The sequence below is a fragment of the Marmota marmota genome, unplaced genomic scaffold, assembly GCF_001458135.2.
Source record: "Marmota marmota marmota unplaced genomic scaffold, marMar, whole genome shotgun sequence".
NCBI lineage: Eukaryota > Metazoa > Chordata > Mammalia > Rodentia > Sciuridae > Marmota > Marmota marmota.
The window spans coordinates 35,758,598-35,779,442 of NW_025999853.1; the positions used below are offsets into that span (position 1 = coordinate 35,758,598).

The following is a 20,845-nucleotide window of genomic DNA, read 5'->3' on the forward strand; positions in this document are numbered from 1 at the left end:
GGGGGGGGGGGGGGGCGTTGAAATGATTTTAAAACTCTTTAAACAACATAGCTCCTTTGGCATAGTTTAGTATTTCTTAGGCAATGATGAGATCAAGTACTACCATACCTGGGTATGAGGCAGACGTGGTGTGACATACATATGGGCAAGATATGTTATCACATTTGCTCCTCCTTCAGCACTGGGGTGGTAGAAGAGTCCCATTTTTAAAAAGAAGTTTGAGGCACAGAGAAGTGATATAATTTGTATCTTTGTGCCTAACCTGAACACAGGGTTAGAAAGTAACAAAACTGGCAACCAAACCCAGATGTGCTAAACTTTAAGTTCAGATTCTTTCTACCCTAGGCACCACACCACCTACTGCTGCTGGAACTCAGAAAACAATACTTCACATTTGCATTTTGAACTTCCCAACTTGTGTGACCCCTGTGCTTATGCACATCAATAAATGTGCATGTTCTATCTCCTGTTCATCCGTCTGTAGCCAGTTTATTTCAGCAGACTCAAATCCTGAACTTCAGAGGGAAAGTTTGAACCTCTCTACAATGCCCATCAGATATCCTGAATAGCGTCTTCAGCAAGCTCTGGTGAGTGCTGGGAGATACCAGCTGTTGACTGTGGTGCTACTGTGAGGACAAAAGAGACGGGGTACAGAGCAGGTGTGCTCAGCACTTGCTCAGCACTCAGAGAAGGACCAAAGCAGCACTAGTTTTATGAGTTTCCAAATAAATAAAATAGATTTGTTTTGTTTTGATTTCCATCTGCAGTTAGATGATGACTCTCTGAGGCCCCTAGGACACAGTTATAAATGACAAAGAAAGATTTGAGTTGCAAAAATATCCAACTATTCCAGTTTGCAAATAGATCTGTTTCTAAACATAGTGGGCAAAGTAGAGCCCATTTTTTAAAATTCCAAATAACTATGGTGTTCTCATCATAGCATAAATAGATGGCAAATACCTCATAAGGACAACGACAAATAACATAAGTGAAATATACTCAAAGGGATAGAGCAAAACAGCCTTGGCTACAAAATTAAATGTTCTCAGAAGAGAATTAGTCAGAGGGACGTGTGACCTTGGAACACCCAGGCAGAAAAAGACCAAGGCAAAACAGTGAAAAAGAAGTTAAGTTCTAAGGGGTTAAAGAGTTAGATTATTCCTTGCAAGATGCTACTATTTTTTCTATATGCACAGCAGATATAAAAGTGAAAGTAATGAGTTGGAAGAGATATTATTAACTTTTAATTAAGTTACTCTTAGAAATAACACATAAACTGATCATCCACCCAAACAGCTCAATTAAGAATGTATAAAAGTGCATTCCTTCCAATCCTTTGTCAGCTTTGTATCAAATGATCCAAATAGCTAAACCAGTTCAAAGACTCTACATGGATTAAAGAAGCCTGGGGCTTGTTTCCGTAGAGATACTAAAGTGGTCATTTTTAATGTCATCCTTGTTGAAAAAGAACTACAGGCATAAGCCTTTCAGTATCCAAAGTCTCCCTACTCACAGCCAGGTAGCTAAAGACAATAGAGACCAGGAAAATATTAATAAGCAATTCATAAACTAAGATTACCTTTATAATTGCACTTCTAACATGAATTATAGTTGATTATTAATTTAAGCTGAATCTGTTTCAAAACCACTCTCAGCATAAAAAGTACTGATTATACCTGGACATTCAAACATGCTTGATTCATGGCCCCAACCAATGCAAACTCATTTACTTGAAACAAACACTGTTTGATAAAATTATCTGTTTGATACAAACAGAACTCTGTTTTATTAATTTCCTGACAATTATTTCCTGAAAAAAAAATTTAGCTCATGATCAGTTCTCTACAAACAATGAATCTACCCTTTCAAAAAAACATTCTATACTTCTATCTCCTAAACTGTGCCCTCTTGGAATATTAATAGCTTAGGATGCTGGTATGTGTTTCCAAAAAGAGACTGCCCCACAAAACACATTTTCTTAATTCTCAAGTTCATTTTGTCACATTTTAACATTTCCAAAATGAAGCTTCATTTTACACTGTCAAACTATTTTATCAGCTGAATCTTTTGCCCCCAAACAAACATCATCCACAAAAAGCACTATTAACAGTATGCTTTACATCCAGTGGTATCTCAGAATGGAGGAAATGTGGTGACTTTGGGAAAAAATAATTTTTACCATTTTTGGAGATTCACTCTGCATATTATTTTATTAAAGATTCTAAAAAGTCCCACACTTTATAAAGCTGTTGGTTTCACCTAGTGTTTCCCAAATATATTTGCTCATGGATTCCTTCTTTTACAGAATTCATAATAACATTTCACAAAGCAAACATCCTGAGAACGTGTCCTGGGAAAGACTGCTTAATCCTTCATTACCCTTGGCCAAGACTCTCTTCTCATCAGCATTATCAAGACCAGTAACAGAACCCCTTCCATCAGACAGGGAAGGTAAACAGGTTTCAGGGTCAACAACTCCATAGGGGAAAATTCCAACTGGGCCAGACGCTGATTTATTCTGCTTGGTAAACATCTGCAGTGTGTTCATACTGACTGCTCTCTCCTACAGATGATGCACATCTTTGTCTGTTGCAAATGCCTTTGCAATGTGAGGAATGAATAGACTGAATTGAAGCCATCTGCATCATAGGATGAGATGCACAATTTGGTGAAAGATGTTCCTTTACATATTCTCACATTTGGGGAAAGGAAAATCAATGTATTTCCAGGACTAGTTCCTAAGTCCACTTGTTTAGTAAATTTGTACATTCCTGTACAACTGAATAACTTCTCTTAGCAAATGAAAGAAGAATATGAGAGCAGATACAAAACAGAACCAGTGATCTGACCCGTATGGATGTAAGGATCCATTTTCAGGCCTTGAACAAATAGGTCATACGTGAACTCACTTTATACTGCACATATTTATCTGATGATACTCATTAACATAGTTTTTAGAAAAACTATTCAAAATATGAAAATGAGGCTGAAAGATTACTCAGTGCCTTTTGAAAGACATACTTAAGCATTGTCCAACAGGCCCACCTATTAGACAGCACCTGCTTCTCCTGCCACCAAAGCATGGACCTCGGACAAGCAGCATCAGCATCCTGGGTTTCAGCCCCTGACACAGACCAACCCAATTAGAATCTGCATTTTTAACAAAACCCCTGGGTTATTCTATACACATCGCAGTTTGAAAAGCACTGATCTACAGGATATAATTTTGGTCTGACCTTCTATTTGCTATACAGACCACATGCTATAAAGTTATATGTTAACTTAAGAAGATTGAAAAATTGCAAATTATTTTTGTCCACTAGACATGCAAATGGTTTCTGCCTTGTAGAAAAGATAGCCTCAAGGCCTACAGGAACATAAACCATTTTGTATCTAATTCCAGGATTCTTCCTTCTAGTAACTACTTCCAATTCTTCTTTAAGCAAGATTTACCATCTTACTTTTCCTTTATTCATTAATTAAATAAATCATTGACACATACCAAAAAGATATATGAGAGTCATATGCATAACTGTTTAAAGTTACTAAAACCAAGTCACCTTTCAACTACAACAAGATACTTACCTTTACTTTTCACCCTAATAACTAACTATCTTTTCTTGCAGGGTTGGGGGGAACCATCATCCAGCAAACAGTAATTGAGAATGCACAAATTGACACAAAGAAGGATCTAGCATGGGCTTGTCCCTCAAGCATGGTATATTCCAAATGTAAAATTCAACTTCCGAGAGAAGGGCTGGTAAATGAGATTAAGTAGTCATGTTTCTGCTCACAGCCATGAGTTGTAGCCAAAGAACCTTTCATTTTGTTTTAATTTTTGCATCTGAAGACCTTAAGGCATAATATATATTTCCTAGTTCTCCAAAGGTCCTAAATGCCTTATTATTATCTTATATCAGGTGTTTCACACATGTTTGCTACCTACCTAGCCACTAAAGCCATTTAAGTTTACGGCGCTAATGTACACACTCATCTATTAAATCCACTTTAGCCAGCACTACAATAGAAATGGCTGGTCTCAAAATTATAACATACTCTAAGCAACCCTTATTGGGAATATTTTTGCATATCTATCCTGCACAGACCTTGGACAGCTTCGATGAGTCTGAAAAGAATACAGCTGCCAAATCCTGTGGCCTTATTCATTATCCAGAGGATACCAGAGGGCAAATTATTTACACATATAACAATGTATTTGAAATACACTTTGCAAGCATCATCATCAATTTCTTCAGATACAAAAGAGTTTCATTTATTTGGTTCTCAGGGCATAGAAATCATTGCCCAAATAAAACAGTACAGATAGCTTCATTCTCAAAACTGAGTATTATTAAAATGTCAAAATAAACATCATAGAAATACAGCAAGGAGACACAGTGGCTACAGGCAAGGTAGCCTGGTCCCTCTGAAAATCAGACCCAGAGGTCGAAAAGCAGGTTTGGACAAAACCAAGTTGGAGGTACCAATTAGTCTTAATGGAAGTTATTTTCTACCTTACACAGATTTGCTGACAGTACATCAAAGAAAGGTATTAAGTGTCTGCTTTCACTAGGCAGGACTCTCTTTTTCATCAGTGCTTAAACTCACTAAACAAGGAAAAATGGGTACTACATAAACAGAATCATTAATAATATAAAATTCACCTAGAGTAAAAAAAATAATACAGGCTGTCTCATTGTTTTGCAGAAACAGTGATTTCTGTAGCTTTTTACTGGTCCTCTCTGCAGACTTTTCTACTTTGGTGCTTCTCATCTCTCATTTCCCTCTAGTGCTTCTGCAGGGGGCTTAATGCAAACAACTCAGGAAATCAACCAAGTACCTCCATTTCTTATCTGGCCTAACCAGCCACCACTCCTCCCACCATAGTACTTTCTACCCCTCCAGAAAGCCCTGAACTCAATCTCTTAGTCTTTGCAAGTGAGTCATTAAACCTACCTTCTATATGGCTTGCGGAATCATTAATATGCACGTTATCTAACAAGCTATTTATTCCAGGGTTTACTTTGAAATTGCCTGGTTGGAATCTATGTTTTCTTTCAAGACATTCTTCTGGCCATTTTCCACTCACTTTGTTTTAAACTGAGGGATGGGATGGAATTCCAGAAGTCAATAACAATTTTAGTATCATTTCAGAAAAAGTCATCCTAGCCTGGTCATACTGTGAGTCTGTCCTCCTCCATACCCTCCATATCACACAGAAAATACTTTCCCTTTGGCCTGCCAAACACTATTCAAAGTAAACAGCCATTCTACAAAATTGGGAAGAATTGGAACTGAAAGGTTTGTGAGAAATGAAAGTCAGAGGGGAGTTGTGGCAGGGGCTCAGACAATACCAAGAAAATGAGAAAATCAGGTCAAACAAGGGAGAAACACAAACACACCCAAATCCTCCATCGTGTTTAGAAGAGACTCATAATTTTCTGCATTGAAGTGTTTTACAAGTTCATAGTCTGCTTTTTTATTTTGTTTTGTTTTTTATTGATGAGTATTTCATTTTATTATTATGTTAACATATTAATTGTCCAAACTAATATGTTTTACTATGACATTTTCTATATATGTATATATCAAGCTTTGTTCATGACTGGCCCCCCTCCCTTTTCATATTTTTCCTCCCTTCTGTTCTCTCCAGCTAACCCAATTTGCACTTTTTATTCTTTTCAATCTTTACATATGATAAACAACATGGGATATGTCTTTCTGTGTCTGACTTATTTCATTTAATATGATATTTTCCAGTTCCATTCATTTTCCTGCAAATGGCAAAATTTCATCTTTCTTTATAGCTGAATAATACTCCAATGTGTACATATATCATATTTTCTTTAACCATTCACCTGTTGATGGACACCTAGACTGATTTCATGTCTTGGCTATTATGAATAGTGCCACAATGAACATGGGTGTGCAGGTATCTTTTTGTATGCAATTTCATTTCCTTTGGATGTATACCATTTCATTTCCAAAAGCAGTATACTTAGATCATATGGTAGTTCTATTTTTAGGTTTTTGAGAAATATTCATATACTTTTTTTTATAGTGCCCATACTAATTTACATTCCCACCAGCAATATATAAGAGTTTCTTTTCACATCCTTGCTAGCCTTTGTTAAATTTGGGGGGTTTGATAATAGCTATTCTAACTAAAGACATTTTAACATGTTTGTTGGCCGTTTGTATTTCTTCTTTTGAGAAGTGTCTGTTCAGATTATTACCTTTTGAATGGATTACTTACTCTTTTGTAAGGTTTTTTGAGTTATTTTTATATTCTGATTATAATTCTCTGTCAGATGAATAGCAGGCAAACATTTTCTCCCATTCTGTAGGGTGTCTCTTCACTCTGTTGATTACTTCCTTTGCTGTGCAGAAGCTTCATAGTTTGATGTCATCCCATTTATTGTTAATTCTCGATTTGGTTTCCTGGGCTACCTATAGTCCCTATCCAGGAAATTGTTGCCTGTGTCAATATCTTGAAGTATTTCCCCAATGTTTTCTTCTCATACTTTCAAGGTTTCAGATCTTAGGTTAAGGTCTTCAAAACATTTTGAGTTGATTTCTGAATAGTGTGAGAGATATGGGCCTAGTTCAATCTTCTACAAGTGAATATCTAGTTTTTCCAGCACCATTTGTTAAAAAGGTTGTCCTTTCTCCAAAGTGTGTCTTTGGCACCTTTGCTAAGAATCCACTAGTTGAGGCTATATGGATCTATTTCTGGGTGTTCTGTTCCATTGATCTTCAGGTCTAACTTTAGGCCAATACCATGCTGTATTTTTTACTGTGGCTCTATAGTAGGTTTTGAAATCAGATATGGTGATGCCTCTAGCATTGCTCTTTTTTGCTCAGGATTGCTTCAGCTACTCAAAGTTTTTTGTGTTTCCATATGAATTTTAGGGTTGTTTTTTCTAGTTTGTTTCACTTTTATTTCTTTCCCTTACCTGATTGCTCTGGATAATATTTTCAAGTACTGTAGCAAGTAAGAGAGGTCAGAGTGGACACCCTTGTCTTATTTCTAATTTTAGAGAAAATATTTTCAATTTTTCACTATTCAGTATGATGTTTGTTGTAGGTTTGTCATATATAACCTTTATTATGTTGAGGTATGATTTTTCAATACCTAATTTATTCAGGGTTTTGATCATAAAAGGATGTTGAATTCTATCAAATGCTTTTTTTTACATCTAGTGAAATGATCCTTTGATTTCTATTCTTAACTCTATTTATGTGCTGTATTGCATTTATTGATTTTCAAGGGTTGAACCATCCTTGCAGCCCTGGAAGGAAATTAACCAATGAAAGTGTTCCTCCCCTTTCTATCTTATTGAATAATTTGAGAGCACTGGTGTTAGTTTTCTCTTAAAGGTCTAGTAAAATTCAGCAGTGAAGTCATCTCATTTTGGCTTTTCTGTTAAGAGACTTTATTCTTGCTTCAATCTCAGTACTTGTAATTGATCTATTTAGGTTCTTTAATAACCTCTTGGTGCAATTTGGTAGGTCACAGGAATTTTTCCATTTCTCCTAGAATTTCCAATTTATTGGCAAAGAGTTCTTCAAAATATTCCCTAATGATCTTTTGAATTTCAGTGGTATCTAATATAAACATTTCTCCTTTTTTCATATCTAATTTTATTTATTTGGGTTTTCTCTTTCTTTTGATTAGTTTAGCTAAAGGTTTGTCAGTTTTATTTACCTTTGTAAATTCTAAGCTCTTAGCTTCATTGTATTATTCTTTTAGTCTCCATTTCATTTATTTCTGCTCTAATATTTATATTTCTTTTCTTCTGATTTCGAGTTTGGTTTGTTCTTATTTTTCTAAGACTTAAAATGCATCTTTGAGTTATTTATTTGGGATATTTTTATAGGTAATTATTACTAAAAAATTTCCTCTTCGTACCACTTTTGCTGTATTCCACAGGTTTTGGTATGTTGCGTTTCCATTTTTGTTTGGTTAAAGAAATTTTTTAATTTCCCCTCTGATCTCATTCAAAAGTGTGTTGTTCAATCTCCATGTATTTATATAATTTCTATAGTTTCTCTTACTGTTGATTTCTAATTTCTTTTTTTTTTTTTTTTTTTTTTTTTTNATTTGGTCAGACTACTGCATCTCTATTTTAATTTTTTTTTTTTTTTTTTTTTTTTTTTTGGTACTGGGAATTGAACCCAGGGACACTCAACCACTGAGCCACATCCCCAGCCCCTTTTTGTATTTTATTAGAGACAGGGTCTCTCTGACTTGGTTAGGGCCTTGCTAAATTGCTGAGGCTGGCTTTGAATTTGTGATCCTCCTGCCTCAGCCTCCCAAGCTGCTGGGATTACAGGCATGCACCACCACACCTGGCTTGATTTCTAATTTCATTCCATTACAATCAGATAAGATGCAAGAAATTATTTAAGTTTTTTTTAATTTCTTAAGACTTGCTTTTCAGCCTAACATATGTTCTAGTTTGGAAAAATTTCCATGTGCTGATGAAAAGAATGTGTATTCTGCAGCTATTGAATAGAATATTCTGTAGATATCTATTAAGCCTATTTGATCTATAGTCTAGGTTAACTCTAATGGTTTCAGGGGAGTGTTTTGTGGTTTTTGTTTGTTTGTTTTGGTACCAGGGGTTGAACCCAGGAACACTTAACCAATGAGCTACATTCCTAGCCCATTTTATTTTTTATTTTGGGATAGGATCTCCTTAAATTACATAAGGCCTCACTAACTTGCTGAGGCTGGCTTTGAACTTGTGATCCTCCTGCCTCAGCCTCCCAAATCATTTGGATTATAGGTATGCACCACCATTCCTTGCTCTAATATTTCTTTGTTAACTTTTTGTCTGGATAATCTGTCTATTGTTGAGAATAAGGTATTGAAGTCACCCATTATTATTGTATTGGCATATTGAAGTCACCTTTTATGTTTAGTGGCATTTGTTTTATGAAATCAGGTGCTCCAATGTTCTGTACACATACATTTATAATGGTTATATCTTCTTGATGCATTGTTCCCTTGATCAGTATACTGACCTTCTTTGTCTCTTCTGAATAATTTTGTCTTAAAGCCTATTTTGTTGAATATGAACATAGCTATTCCTGCTTGCTTTGGGATTCTTTTTGCTTACAATATCTTTTTCCTTCCTTCCACTTACAGCCTGTCTATGTCTTTATAAATGTGCTGAGCCTCTTGTATGCAGCATATTAATGGGCCTTGCTTTTAATCCATTCGGCCAGTCTGTGTCTTTTAGTTGGTGAACTAAGACAATATACATTCAGAGTTACTATTAAAAGCTACTGGTTGTTTTGAATATCAATGTTCATATTTTCATCTTCTATTTGCTTTAGAAGTTTGATGGTTTACTGTATTGATAATGTCTGGGATTATTTCCTATTTCTCATTTGCATGTCTACCCTTTTGGTGGAATTTATGATTTGACATGCTCTCTTGATTATGTTTCTCTTCCTCTGCTGGTTGTAGAGCTCTCTTAAGCATCTTCTATAACATGGATCTAATAGTCATGAATTCTAAAGTTTATGTTTATCTTGGAAGGTCTTTATTTCTCCTTCAATTCTACATGACCTTGCTAGGTATGGTAATTGTGGTTGCCAGGAATTTCCTTCCAGAACATGAAATACCTTATTCCATGTCCTTCTAGACTTAAGAGTTTTTGCTGAGAAATCTGCTTTCAGTTTAATGGGGTTGCCTTTAAATGTGCTTCTCTCTTGTAGATTTTAGTATTTTTTTTTGTCCTGTACTTTTGGCAATTTAATTATAATATGCCATAGAAAGCTTCTGTTCTTATTATGCCTATTTGGTGCTCTAAATATCTCCTACCCCTAGATGTCCATGTCTTCCTAAAACTCTGGGAAATAGTCTGCTGTTATTTCACTGACTAGGTCATCTCTGCTCTCAGCAGGTACCCCTTCCCCCTCCAATATAATAATTGTATAAATGTTTGCTCTTTTATTGATGTCCCAGAGATCTTGTATGTTCTCTTCATCCTTTCTTATTTTTTCCTATTGCTGTTTGGCAGATTCATCTTCAAACTCCAATACTTTCTTCTCTTTGATCTTGTCTGTTTCAACTAAAGTTGAGGTTGAGTTCTTTTTTTTTTAATTTCCATATCTTTATGAAAGTATTCACTCATATTTTTGTATTGTCTTTCTCAATTCATTCAACTGTTTATTTGCATTTTCTTGGATTTCAATGAGCTTTCTTAAAATCATCATTTTGAATTATTTGTCCAGCATTTCATGCAACTTGATGTCTTTGGAATTTCTTATTATGGAGTTACAAACCTTAGGAGTGGCACATTATTTTGTATTTTCATATTTCTTGTGTTTCTATGTTGGAATTTCTGCATCTATGGGGATGGAGATCTCTTCTGCTTTTTTTGTGGTGGCCTTCACAATATGTGGCTTCTTTTGACAGCGTGACTTGAAGATTAGTTTATTTCTAACTGGACTCCATAGTATACTCTCTAGTTTCTTTGATTACAATTCATAAACTTGGACACAGAGCATTTTGTATTGGAGTAAGAAATGTTAACTATCTCTACAAAGCTTATAAGAGTAGTGACACTCTGGTACTTCAGGCAGATGTGCTGTAGGCAACAGATTCTGTGGAATGCACCCTCTCTGGTTACTCCTATTATGAGAGTAGGACCCCCCATCAGAAGTTGGGGACTTCCACAGGCACTGTTGATAGTGGCTTTATTCTTTGACAACAATTCCAATGCTGGTTGCTCCAATTGTGTTCAAAGTCCTGAAGCTCTTGTTCTCTAATTGGAGATTGCCACAGATCCAGGGGCTTCACAAGGAGAGAGAGACATGAGAATCACAGCTCTCCCTCTATGGATTCACCTTCAGTCTTATCGGCCCTATGCAATCTGACAAGGCATGGTTGTAATCAGTGTTGAGGGCTTCCCTTGATGTAATATCATCAACTGTTGTATTCTTCCAATCTGCCGATACTGTGAGAATGTCTGCCCAAGAGCTGGATCTCAGCCTCTCCTACCTTTCCCCACCTGGAAACAGGTTGACAAATTGGAACTTAGGTCTCCCTTTTCTTTAAATAGAATTGTCCACCAGGCTTCTGATGAAACTGGGTTGTGGCTGGAGGTGAGTTTAATTCCTCCTAGCAGAAGTATGGCAGGGGTTGGGGGCGATGAAGGGTTAAAACTGCAGCTTGTTGTAATTCCTCTCAGTTCTTGTCAAATAAATTGGGAAGTTGGGATGGTATGTAGGCTGCATCCCATGTTTCTCAACAAACAGGTTAAGGCAGAATATTGACCACACCTAGGGCATATTCACTCTAGAGGCTGTTATTTTCTGTTTGTTTGGTTTTTGTTTTGTTTCTGCAGTGCTAGTAATAGAACCTAAGGTCTCATGCACTCTAGGCAAGCACACTATGACTGAGCCACATTCCCAGCCACTCCATAGGGTTTTAATCTGCACACCCTGGGGTATGGCAAATGTCAGAGCTACAGTAAGCCCTTTTTATCCACAGGGTTTTAGTGGAATGTAGACTGTGCCAGGCCTATATCTGCTCCAGAGGGTTTTAGTCTTGTAACTGGGGGTGTTGTGAATGTCAAAGCCCTGCAAATCCCCAGAATGCCTCCAAGGGTAGAGGAAGCATTGAGTCACCAAATTCTGTGCTGGAGAGGAAAATCCAGGAACCAGGCAATCAACTAGCTTTGATCTCGGCACCCTCCAACCTGGCCCCATGCAAAACCACAAACAACTGTGTCACTCCACTTCTCAGAGGCCAGGATAACTGAACCGCTATGCCCTCCACTCCCCTCCATATTGCAGCCTGAGTTCCACACATTATAAATCTCTCAGCAGGTTTGTGTCAGAGACGTTCCCCCCACAACACCATTGTCTCCTGTGGCTGCCGCTGGCCCAAAGCAGAGTGATTATGCTGAGTTTTCTGCCCCCCAGAGTTTGGTCTCTGACAATAAGACCCTTCTCAAGACGGCTCCAGGCTATAGCACTCAGAGTTTGCTGAAAGATACCATGAATTTCTTCTCTAAAGCTGGCTTGCTGTGTAGACACTGGGTCACCTATTTACTCCATTGTCTGCAGGGTGCAGCCCTGTGCACTGCACTGTTTTTCTTTCACCTTAGTCCCTTAGAAGGGAAAGTCCCTGTCCCCCGACAGAGATGCCAGATGCTGGGGTATTCCATTTCTTTTGCTTGTTTCTCCCTTGTCTTTGGACTTCACCAAGTTCCATTTTCTGTTCTGTCAATCTCTGGTGCTCACCCACAAACAATCACCTCTACAAGGAGTTACACACTTGTCATATGGTTTCCATCCACAGGCTGAGCAAACTAGTGTTAGGTATCTCTATTCTGCCATCTAGAGCCTTATTCTGTAGGTTTGTTTTGTTTGTTTTTGTTTGCCAAAGCCACTGCAAGATAGCAAGCAGTTGACACTCGATCCTCCCTCATCTGTCACAGGTCTATTCCTATTTCCTGCAAGGAAACAGATGCTCCCCAGCACCTCCAGAAAGGAACAGAGTCCTACCAAACCATAGGGATGACATATTCTCTCTGAAACAGACCCTCTTCTCCCGTTTGCCTTCTTCTCCACTTAGCTGACTTCTTCTCCCCTCTTGAGACTCAGCATAAACTTTCTCTCTGAAAACTCTTAGTTTTATCTATGTAGGTAATAAATTTCAAAAATGAGGAGGACCATGTTATCTTCTTTTCTAATAAGTTTTAATAATAGAATTAAGTAATCCTCATTTGATGGAGAATATAAAGGAAGAACAATAAAATTGCTTTCTTGTCACTGCTTTTAAAAAGGAACATAAGCACTCACTAGGATCCATCCATGAACTCTACCTCAGTCCTCTCCTTCTCTGGATACACACACACACACACAGAGAGAGAGAGAGAGAGAGAGAGAGAGAGAGAGAGAGAACACCAACAGAGCCTGGCAGAGTTGAATTCCAGTTTGTTCAGAGTCAGACAAATAAGCAATATGCTCATCTCTGACTAAGATATATTCACTCTAAAGGGTGTTATTTTCAAGATGTAGAGGGTCAAAGCTGAAACCAGAAGATTTCAAGGGAAATTTCAAAGGTACCAAAAAGCTTTTAAACATAAAGTTTAAAGCCAGAACCGAGGTTTAAGAAGTAAATAACAGGATACATAGGTCATGTTAAATTTTGTCCACAAATACTTTGACACTTTTTTAACTAAATGACAGAATCTCATTCCTCACCCCTTGAGTGTGGGCTGTAATGAGTCACCCCTCTAATGAACAGAATATGGCCAATAGGGCTAGCATTTGATCAAGTCAAGAAAGATATTACAGATTATTTCTCCTTTTCCTTCTTCTTTTTCTCCTGCCACCCCCATATTGCTTGCTATGGAAGAAGGCAGGGGCTCAAGTAGCATATGGAGAAGCCCATGTGGTGAGGAGCTGAGGCCTCCCCCAATATCCGCTTCAGGAAGCCATCTTGGAAGCAGATTCCCAAACCGTCAGATACTACAGATAGCCAACATCTTGACCACCACTTCATGAGCCAAAACCATTCAGCTAAGCTGCTCTCAAATTCCTAATCATAGAAATTATGAGATAATACATATAATGTTATTTTAAGTCACTAAAAGATACGATTCCTAAAGCAGAGGTTATAAGTTGGAAGTCAAGATCCTGATTCAGTATGCAAATTTATTCTTTAGATCACTACGGTATTTTTTTTTCTTAGCCAAAATTTTTAAATCCTTAAATTTAATCTAGAGTGCCAGTCTCTCAAAATTTGGCAACACAAAGCCTAGCATGCATTCTGAAAACCATCAATGAGAGCTGAGAACCAGTTTTCAGCTATACAGGGGGACATGCTTCCCCCAGTTCACCTCAGTCCCCACTGACCCCCACCTATTTCCATGTGGACGCCAAGAGTTATTACCATTTAGATGTGTTCACTGTTGTTTCTCTTTTAAGACAGAAATAGTTCCTGTATCTTCATCAGCAGCAGGAAACAGAAGATATACTGAAAGTATTGTGTATTTTAAGAACTCTAGGAGAAAATTTATTTCTTGGGGGGAAATAAAGAATATCTATGCTATTGATGTGTATCTGCACCAAATACATACAATCTAAGATTCCCTTTTACTTCCTCTGGTAGCTTTGCTCATCTAGGCTATCTGGTCTCTGTAGGTAAAGGAGTTGGCTAATCTCTCCCCTCCATGCCCCCTACCTGAGCTCTTTGAAATAGGGTTAAGGACAATATATGAACTTTCTACTCTAGCTCTTCAACAGCTTAAATATTTCAGCCAACATCAACCCTTTCTTCCTATATTGCTTGTATTGAGAATAACCTTGCTGATATTATAGCATCTATTAAATCATTTTCTAGTTTTGTACTTAGAATAATTGTTGAGCTTGAGTTTCTTACTGCTGATTCAAATCATGTCTGATCATAGCCATATCAACTAGTCAGAGATAATACCAGATACAATTCCTACTTACCATAAATGTATACCTTTTGCTACTACTCATATTTCCATGGGATTAAACAAAGTATAGCACATAGGTCAAATCTGGCCCACTACCAGCTTTTGTAAATAAAGTTTTATTGGAACACAGCCACACTTATTCATCTACGTATTATCTGTGGTACTTTTGTACCACAGTGACTCAGCTGAGTAATGGTGAGAGAGACTAAATGACTTGCAAACCTAAAATATTTTCTCTCTAGCTCTTTGTATATAGACAACTGTTGAACAAAAATATTTTAGTGGTCAATAAACTAAGAATTCACTGTTCTTTCAAAGAACATAAGTTAGGAAGGATAAAACCATGCTCCATCCAGGAAAAATCTGCATATAACTCATAATCAATGACTCTGAAGCTTCCTTCATCTTACAAGTGGACAGAGACAGATTTTTAAGTTGAAAATTAACTCACCGTGGCTAGTTTCTGAACGTCTTCATCTGATGCTCCCAAAGATGCCAGACCTATCTCTTGTGAAAATTGAGCAAACTTAGGATCCGCAAGTAGTGGGACATGTCCCAAGAGTTCATGGCATGTGTCTCTGAGAATAAAAAACATTACAAAAACATGTTTAAACCACCACTGATAGAAGAATAAAATCTGTAATATAATCTTGCTACTATAATTAATTACCACTAATCATACTTTAAAACCTCTGAAATCCAGTAATATATTACTCTTAATGACATCTGAAGTTATATGATATACAATACTTTAAATAAAAGCCACCATTATTTTCAATGCTAAGCACATAATTTTTTGTTGTATACATTACATCTTTTAATCCTCAAAACAACCTTAGAAAATTAAAGTAACTAATTAGTGCAAGATCCTAGTGATCAGGATAGGCAAACTACAGCAACAGTCCAAATCTGGCACAGTGTCTATTTATATAGTTTTATTAGAACATGGACGCACCCATTTGTATATATATACATTGTCTGTGGCTACTTTTGACTACAACTGCAGAGGTGAGTACTTGTAACTGAAATCACATAGCCTGCCAATCATAAAATAACTACTCACTGACCCTTTACAAAAATTTTGCTGATTCCTATTATAGAGAGTGTTAAAATAAATTAAATTTAAGCCTGAGAATACCCCCCATGTTTGAGTTCCCCTGTAATGAATGAACTTAGTACATAAACTAACAGAAAGTCTAGCTGGGAGGGTCACTCTTGTAACAAAAAGCTGAGTTTTAGTCAACCCCAACATTTCCACTTCCTGCCCACAGATGTCTGACTACCTTGCAGCCCTAGAATTCTTTGACCTACTGTGGTTCTAGAGTTCGCCCAATTCTGAAATCATGAATAAAAATCAATTAGGATTTTTAAACTAGTGATGGGGATGCAGCTTAGTGGTAGGGTGCTTGCCTAGAATGACTAAGACCCAAGGTTCACTCTCCATCTCTGCAAAAAGAAAAAAAAATAAGCTAAACTTATTGTGACTTTCTCTTTTAATTAGGAAGAAAGCCAAAATTGTAATTCAGCTTGTCGTGATTTTTAAGTTCATGCTCTTAATCCTTAAATTTGTGCACATCCCTGTTATAGTTTGCAAGGCACTGGAAAACCACAGAGGGTCATGTTATCATTATCAAAGTGGCATTTCCTTAGGGAATTTGTCTCACTATAATATAAGCAACTGCCTTCAGAGAGCAGCTTGGGAGAATCTCCCAGTTCTCTAACTGATAACTGAACTAGGTAATAATAATAAATAAACACATCTTTCAGTTTCATCAGCTTCCATGTGGTGTCGGATACGTGGGCAAAGGAGAGATATGTGTCACAGCAAAATAAGGCTGTTGCCTACCTGAGTCATTACCACAAAGAAGGAACTGTTCCCTCATCCCAAGCTGAAGTGGAATGAATTTTATTGTCACTCTGGCACGGATGGAAATAGTGCAACATTTCACTTTCTTGACAAAAAAAAAAAAACTAATTAGCCAGGAAGTAATTGAAAGAGGTTTTTTTGTTGTTGTTGTTGTTGTTGTTGTTTTTTTTAATTTTATGTGTGTTCCTCTGAAGTGTATTACTTTAAAAGGTGCTACAGGACTAATGCCAGGTGCCACCACCATTATGACATAGATAAAGTCAGCTGGATGATCGTATGGTTGAAGCAAGTAAATGGTGGCAAATGGCATGAGATTGATGGTCACATAAAACAGATGACATTACTCAGAAAATCATGTTCCCACAACTCAAACCACATCCCCAACATTGGCCAGACAGTTGGTAAACACATCAGTTTAAAGGGCAGCCAAGTGAGAATATGTGGACAGGACTTTGGAAGAAACTAGATTCATCCTCTGACAACTGTATGCCAATAGCCATCCTATTTGCACAGAATCTGATTTTACAGTAAAGAATACACGGAGGTTATTCTCCAAGCACATTGCTTATAGCGAAGAATCAGATTTACTGGATTTTAGAGCAGAAAGGAATATATAAATGTTATCCCAGACTCTATTTTATCTGATGAAATAAGAAAAAAGAGAAGGAAAAAAAGAAGAATATACTGAGTGGTTATTTACTGGATTCAGTACTAAATATTTTTACAACACATTATAAACTTAATCCTCACTTACAAGGAAGCTTTATTATACCCACTTAGCCAATGGGGAACATAAACTTGAGTAAATTTAAGAATTTGGGGATGGAGGGAAGTACCAGGGATTGAACTCAGGGGCACTAAACCACTGAGCCACATCACCAGCCCTATTTTGTATTTTTATTTAGAGACAGGATCTCGACGAGTTGCTTAGTGCCTCACTTTTGCTGAGGCTGGATTTGAACATGAGATCCTCCTGCCTCAGCCTCCCAAGCCACTGAGATTACAGGCATATGCCACCATGCCTGGCAAATTTAAGAATCTTTACCAAGGTCATACTTTTTGTAAGAGACACAGAAAATATTTATAATTAAAATTTTTCTGACTCCAAAGCTATGCTCTTTCTGCTCTCGTTTTAATTTGCAGATATGGCGTGAGTGAGAAAGAGGCACGGCTCAGGCTGTAGGGAGAGTTCAATCAAGTTGGATAGCACAATAAAACTGTAATCAGTATGTCCTAAATCTCTCCCTGCCACTTATAATTCTCAACCCTCCAAATTACTTGAGGAGACAAATGGCTAAGCCCCACCTAAGACCAGTTCAATCAGGTTCTCTGAGATAGACTAGACGTGAGTGTCAGTCTCTCTCTCTCTCTCTCTCTCTCTCTCTCTCTCTCTCTCTTTAAGCTCCCCAAGTGATAAGAAGACATAGCCAGCTGGGCAGGATGGTGCCACCTATAATCCCTGAGGCTCAGGAGGCTGAGGCGGAAGGAACTCTAGTTCAAAGCCAGCTTCAGCAAAAGCGAGGCACTAAACAACTCAGTAAGACCTGACTCTAAATAAAATACAAAATAGGCCTGGGATGTGGCTCAGTGGTCAAGTGCCCCTGAGTTCAATCCCTGGTACCTTAAAAAAAAAAAAAAAAGGAAAAGAAAATATAGCCAGGGATGGGACCCTTCTCATAACTGACACTGGGAACTATCCTAGCAGGTTTGAAACAACTAGTACTTAAAATTAAAGCTGAATGTGATTATGTAATTTTGAGCTGCCTAAGTTTAGTTCCACTAAAATCACATCATGATAGTGGAGAATAAGGAAGGTGGTGACTGAAAGGTGAATAGGAAACTAATTACTCTTCCACACACATTTGATTTAGTTACATGTCTAACTCCTGTGCTGGAAATAGACCCTATAAATTAACTCTTGCGATCAATTTTTTTGAGAGGCCATACAGCCTGCACCAATGTTGGAATTTGGATGAAATGGCCCACCATAAAAAATCTGACTACCTGCATTTTAACAAATGATGTAAATACTAAAGCATCCTGCTGATCCCAGAAGAAGATATGGCAACAATAATTCCAAGTTAGATCAGATATCAAACCCCAGGAAAATTCTGAAAACAGTATTAAGTCATTGTGTGAATAAAAAAGGTGATCAAAAACTAAAATAACAATGATAGTGAATGCTTACTATGGGCCAGACCCTGCTAAAGTGCTTAATAATGTAAGATGAGAATAGGAGAGGTCATGGCTACAGCAGCAGGGGACCCTCAGTGCCATAGTAGACTTACTTTTTGAGCTTGTCAAATACTTCAAAAAGGCTGATGCAGAAGACAGTCCCCCATCTACCTATGCACTGATGGAGCCCTTATTGGTAAAAGCAAAGAAAAAAAGTTGGCAGTTACACAGGTAAAATGAAATTACTAGAGGTCCAAAGACATTAAGGAGTCAATTCTCCATGGTAGAAAAGGAGTTATCACCTGAATTTTATATTAAGATGTCATTATCAGAAACCTGTGACTCACTAGCCAACTTAGGAACCTTTAATAATATTACAATGACAAAGTAATCCAACTATACACAGGATAAAAGAAATTATAGATTTGGAAGAAAAAAATCATACAATATAACAGAATAAGTTATGTTTCACTAAAAATGAAAGCCTGAAGCAAGATGTCTAACAGAATTATTAATGGAATATTAGGGATGCCCTTTGCTCTCTTGTAAGCAGAAATGATTGTGCTGTATTTCACACATCTGTTTCTTCTCCATGCGGAGACCCTAGGAAAGAACTGTCCCCCTGATCCTGAACAAAGTATGGATTGAGTGTGTACGGTAACCTCACTTCTCATGGGGCCAAGGCTTTAAGTTCCTATATTTCAAGACCAGGAACAAGGTTCTTATCTTTTCTTAGTCTGGTAGAACATGATCTGAAATAAACACCATATTATTCTCTATTGCAATGTCTTTGGCTAAGGCATGCGGAGACAGAGGATACTGAAATGCCTGGAAACACTTTAACCAATGAACAAAGAAACAAATGTTTAAGAAAATAATTTATTAACTTTGCAAACTTACATTTTCTTTAGTTTCTTTGAGACAGAAGCACTTAGAATCGGAGTTGGCCACCACTTTGGGGGAGCTAAGAGGTTCCAGGCTATAGGGGAGTCTGAGGGAGACCACACAACCTTCCCTCCAACCATGGCACTAATTAAGGTCTGTTGGGCTGACAATATGCCATTTCACCCTATTTTACAATGCAACCACATCCTGCAGGTAAAGTAGTTTAAGATTCCTGCATTGGTTGTATCAACCATAGCTGGACCCCTGACTATCTAATTAGGAACAGATTTCCAATGTTAGTCTACAGCTATTGCCTTATCTCACCAAATCTCTTTTTAAAAGATTCAATTATTTGGTCATAATTGCACCTGTCAGCACATGCTGCCTCCAATCTGTGTGATGGCAAACTTTTCTCTGTTTAACTCCCATTCCTTTCATGCATTTCACCTGAATAATGCTTTTCAGAGTCCTTTTCACAAAAGAGCTCTCTGTTCACTGGAAACGTAGGACCTTTCAAAACTGTTAACACTGTAAAACATCGTGTCTCTTTAAAAAAAAAAAATAGCTAGAGCTGATATCAGACACTAGACTTTTGCTGCTCTAAATTGGAATCTTCTCTGATAAGCCCTGTTAGGAGGATTCTAAAGCCTGCCAAGATAGGCCCACAAAAGGGCCTGGGAAAAATGTCTCCAGGGAATTCTTAAATCATTCGAAGAAAGTTGCGATCATTTTGCTGCAGGGAAATAAGGGTCCTGGTTGTTAAGTTCAAATTCAAAATGAGTCTGGCATTTTTTTCCTCTTATCAGTTTTCCATGCTGACTCCTCGTGCTCAGTATTGAACGACTCCTTTTTTATTTTTGCTGTAAATTAAAGCCTTTAAGAGGCAGTGAGTGAGCATCCTGCGTTTGCTTCCCATCCCAAATCGGTGCATCTGTCTTTGAAAACATTTTTCTATAGGTTTTGTTTGTTCTACGTGACAGAAGCCAACACTTTAGCAAAATCATAGAGAGAAGGAAGGATGAGTGGGAAGGGTGCAGAGCCTGCATTGATGAAAAGAAGCAGAGGGTGAGCTGAGCCAAAATAGGGTATTTCTTCAGCTTTCACACAACATTTGGTGGGTAAATGCAAGTAATATGGGATAACACACAAAGATACGTAGCAGGCAGATGACTTGGTTTGTTTTCACTGCACTAAAATGATAACAGGAATTAATTTAGTATTGAAGCAATTTTTTTCTCAGTGCTTGCTTTGGAGCCATATACAAACTTTCTTTAGTTTAGATTTTAAAATAGCATACTGTAAAATCTGGCCCAGATAAGATGTTCGGCAGCTCGTAGGATGGCTCACTCTTATGGCCCTCTCACAGGGTAGATAAATACAAATATGGCCATCTTTTTACAAAACCCAAGCTCAGACCTTGCATGTTGCCTTGGAGGAAATCTTTTCT

General features: G+C 37.5%; 1 protein-coding gene across 1 annotated transcript in view; it reads right to left on the reverse strand.

Moving 5' to 3' along the window:
* Tph2 (tryptophan hydroxylase 2) overlaps nucleotides 1-20,845 on the reverse strand; it is a 99,511-nt gene that overhangs the window by 23,840 nt on the left and 54,826 nt on the right. The window contains exon 8 of the mRNA XM_015482992.2: nucleotides 14,923-15,049. Within this exon, the coding sequence (XP_015338478.1) occupies nucleotides 14,923-15,049 (127 nt within the window). The remainder of the gene's footprint in view (nucleotides 1-14,922; nucleotides 15,050-20,845) is intronic.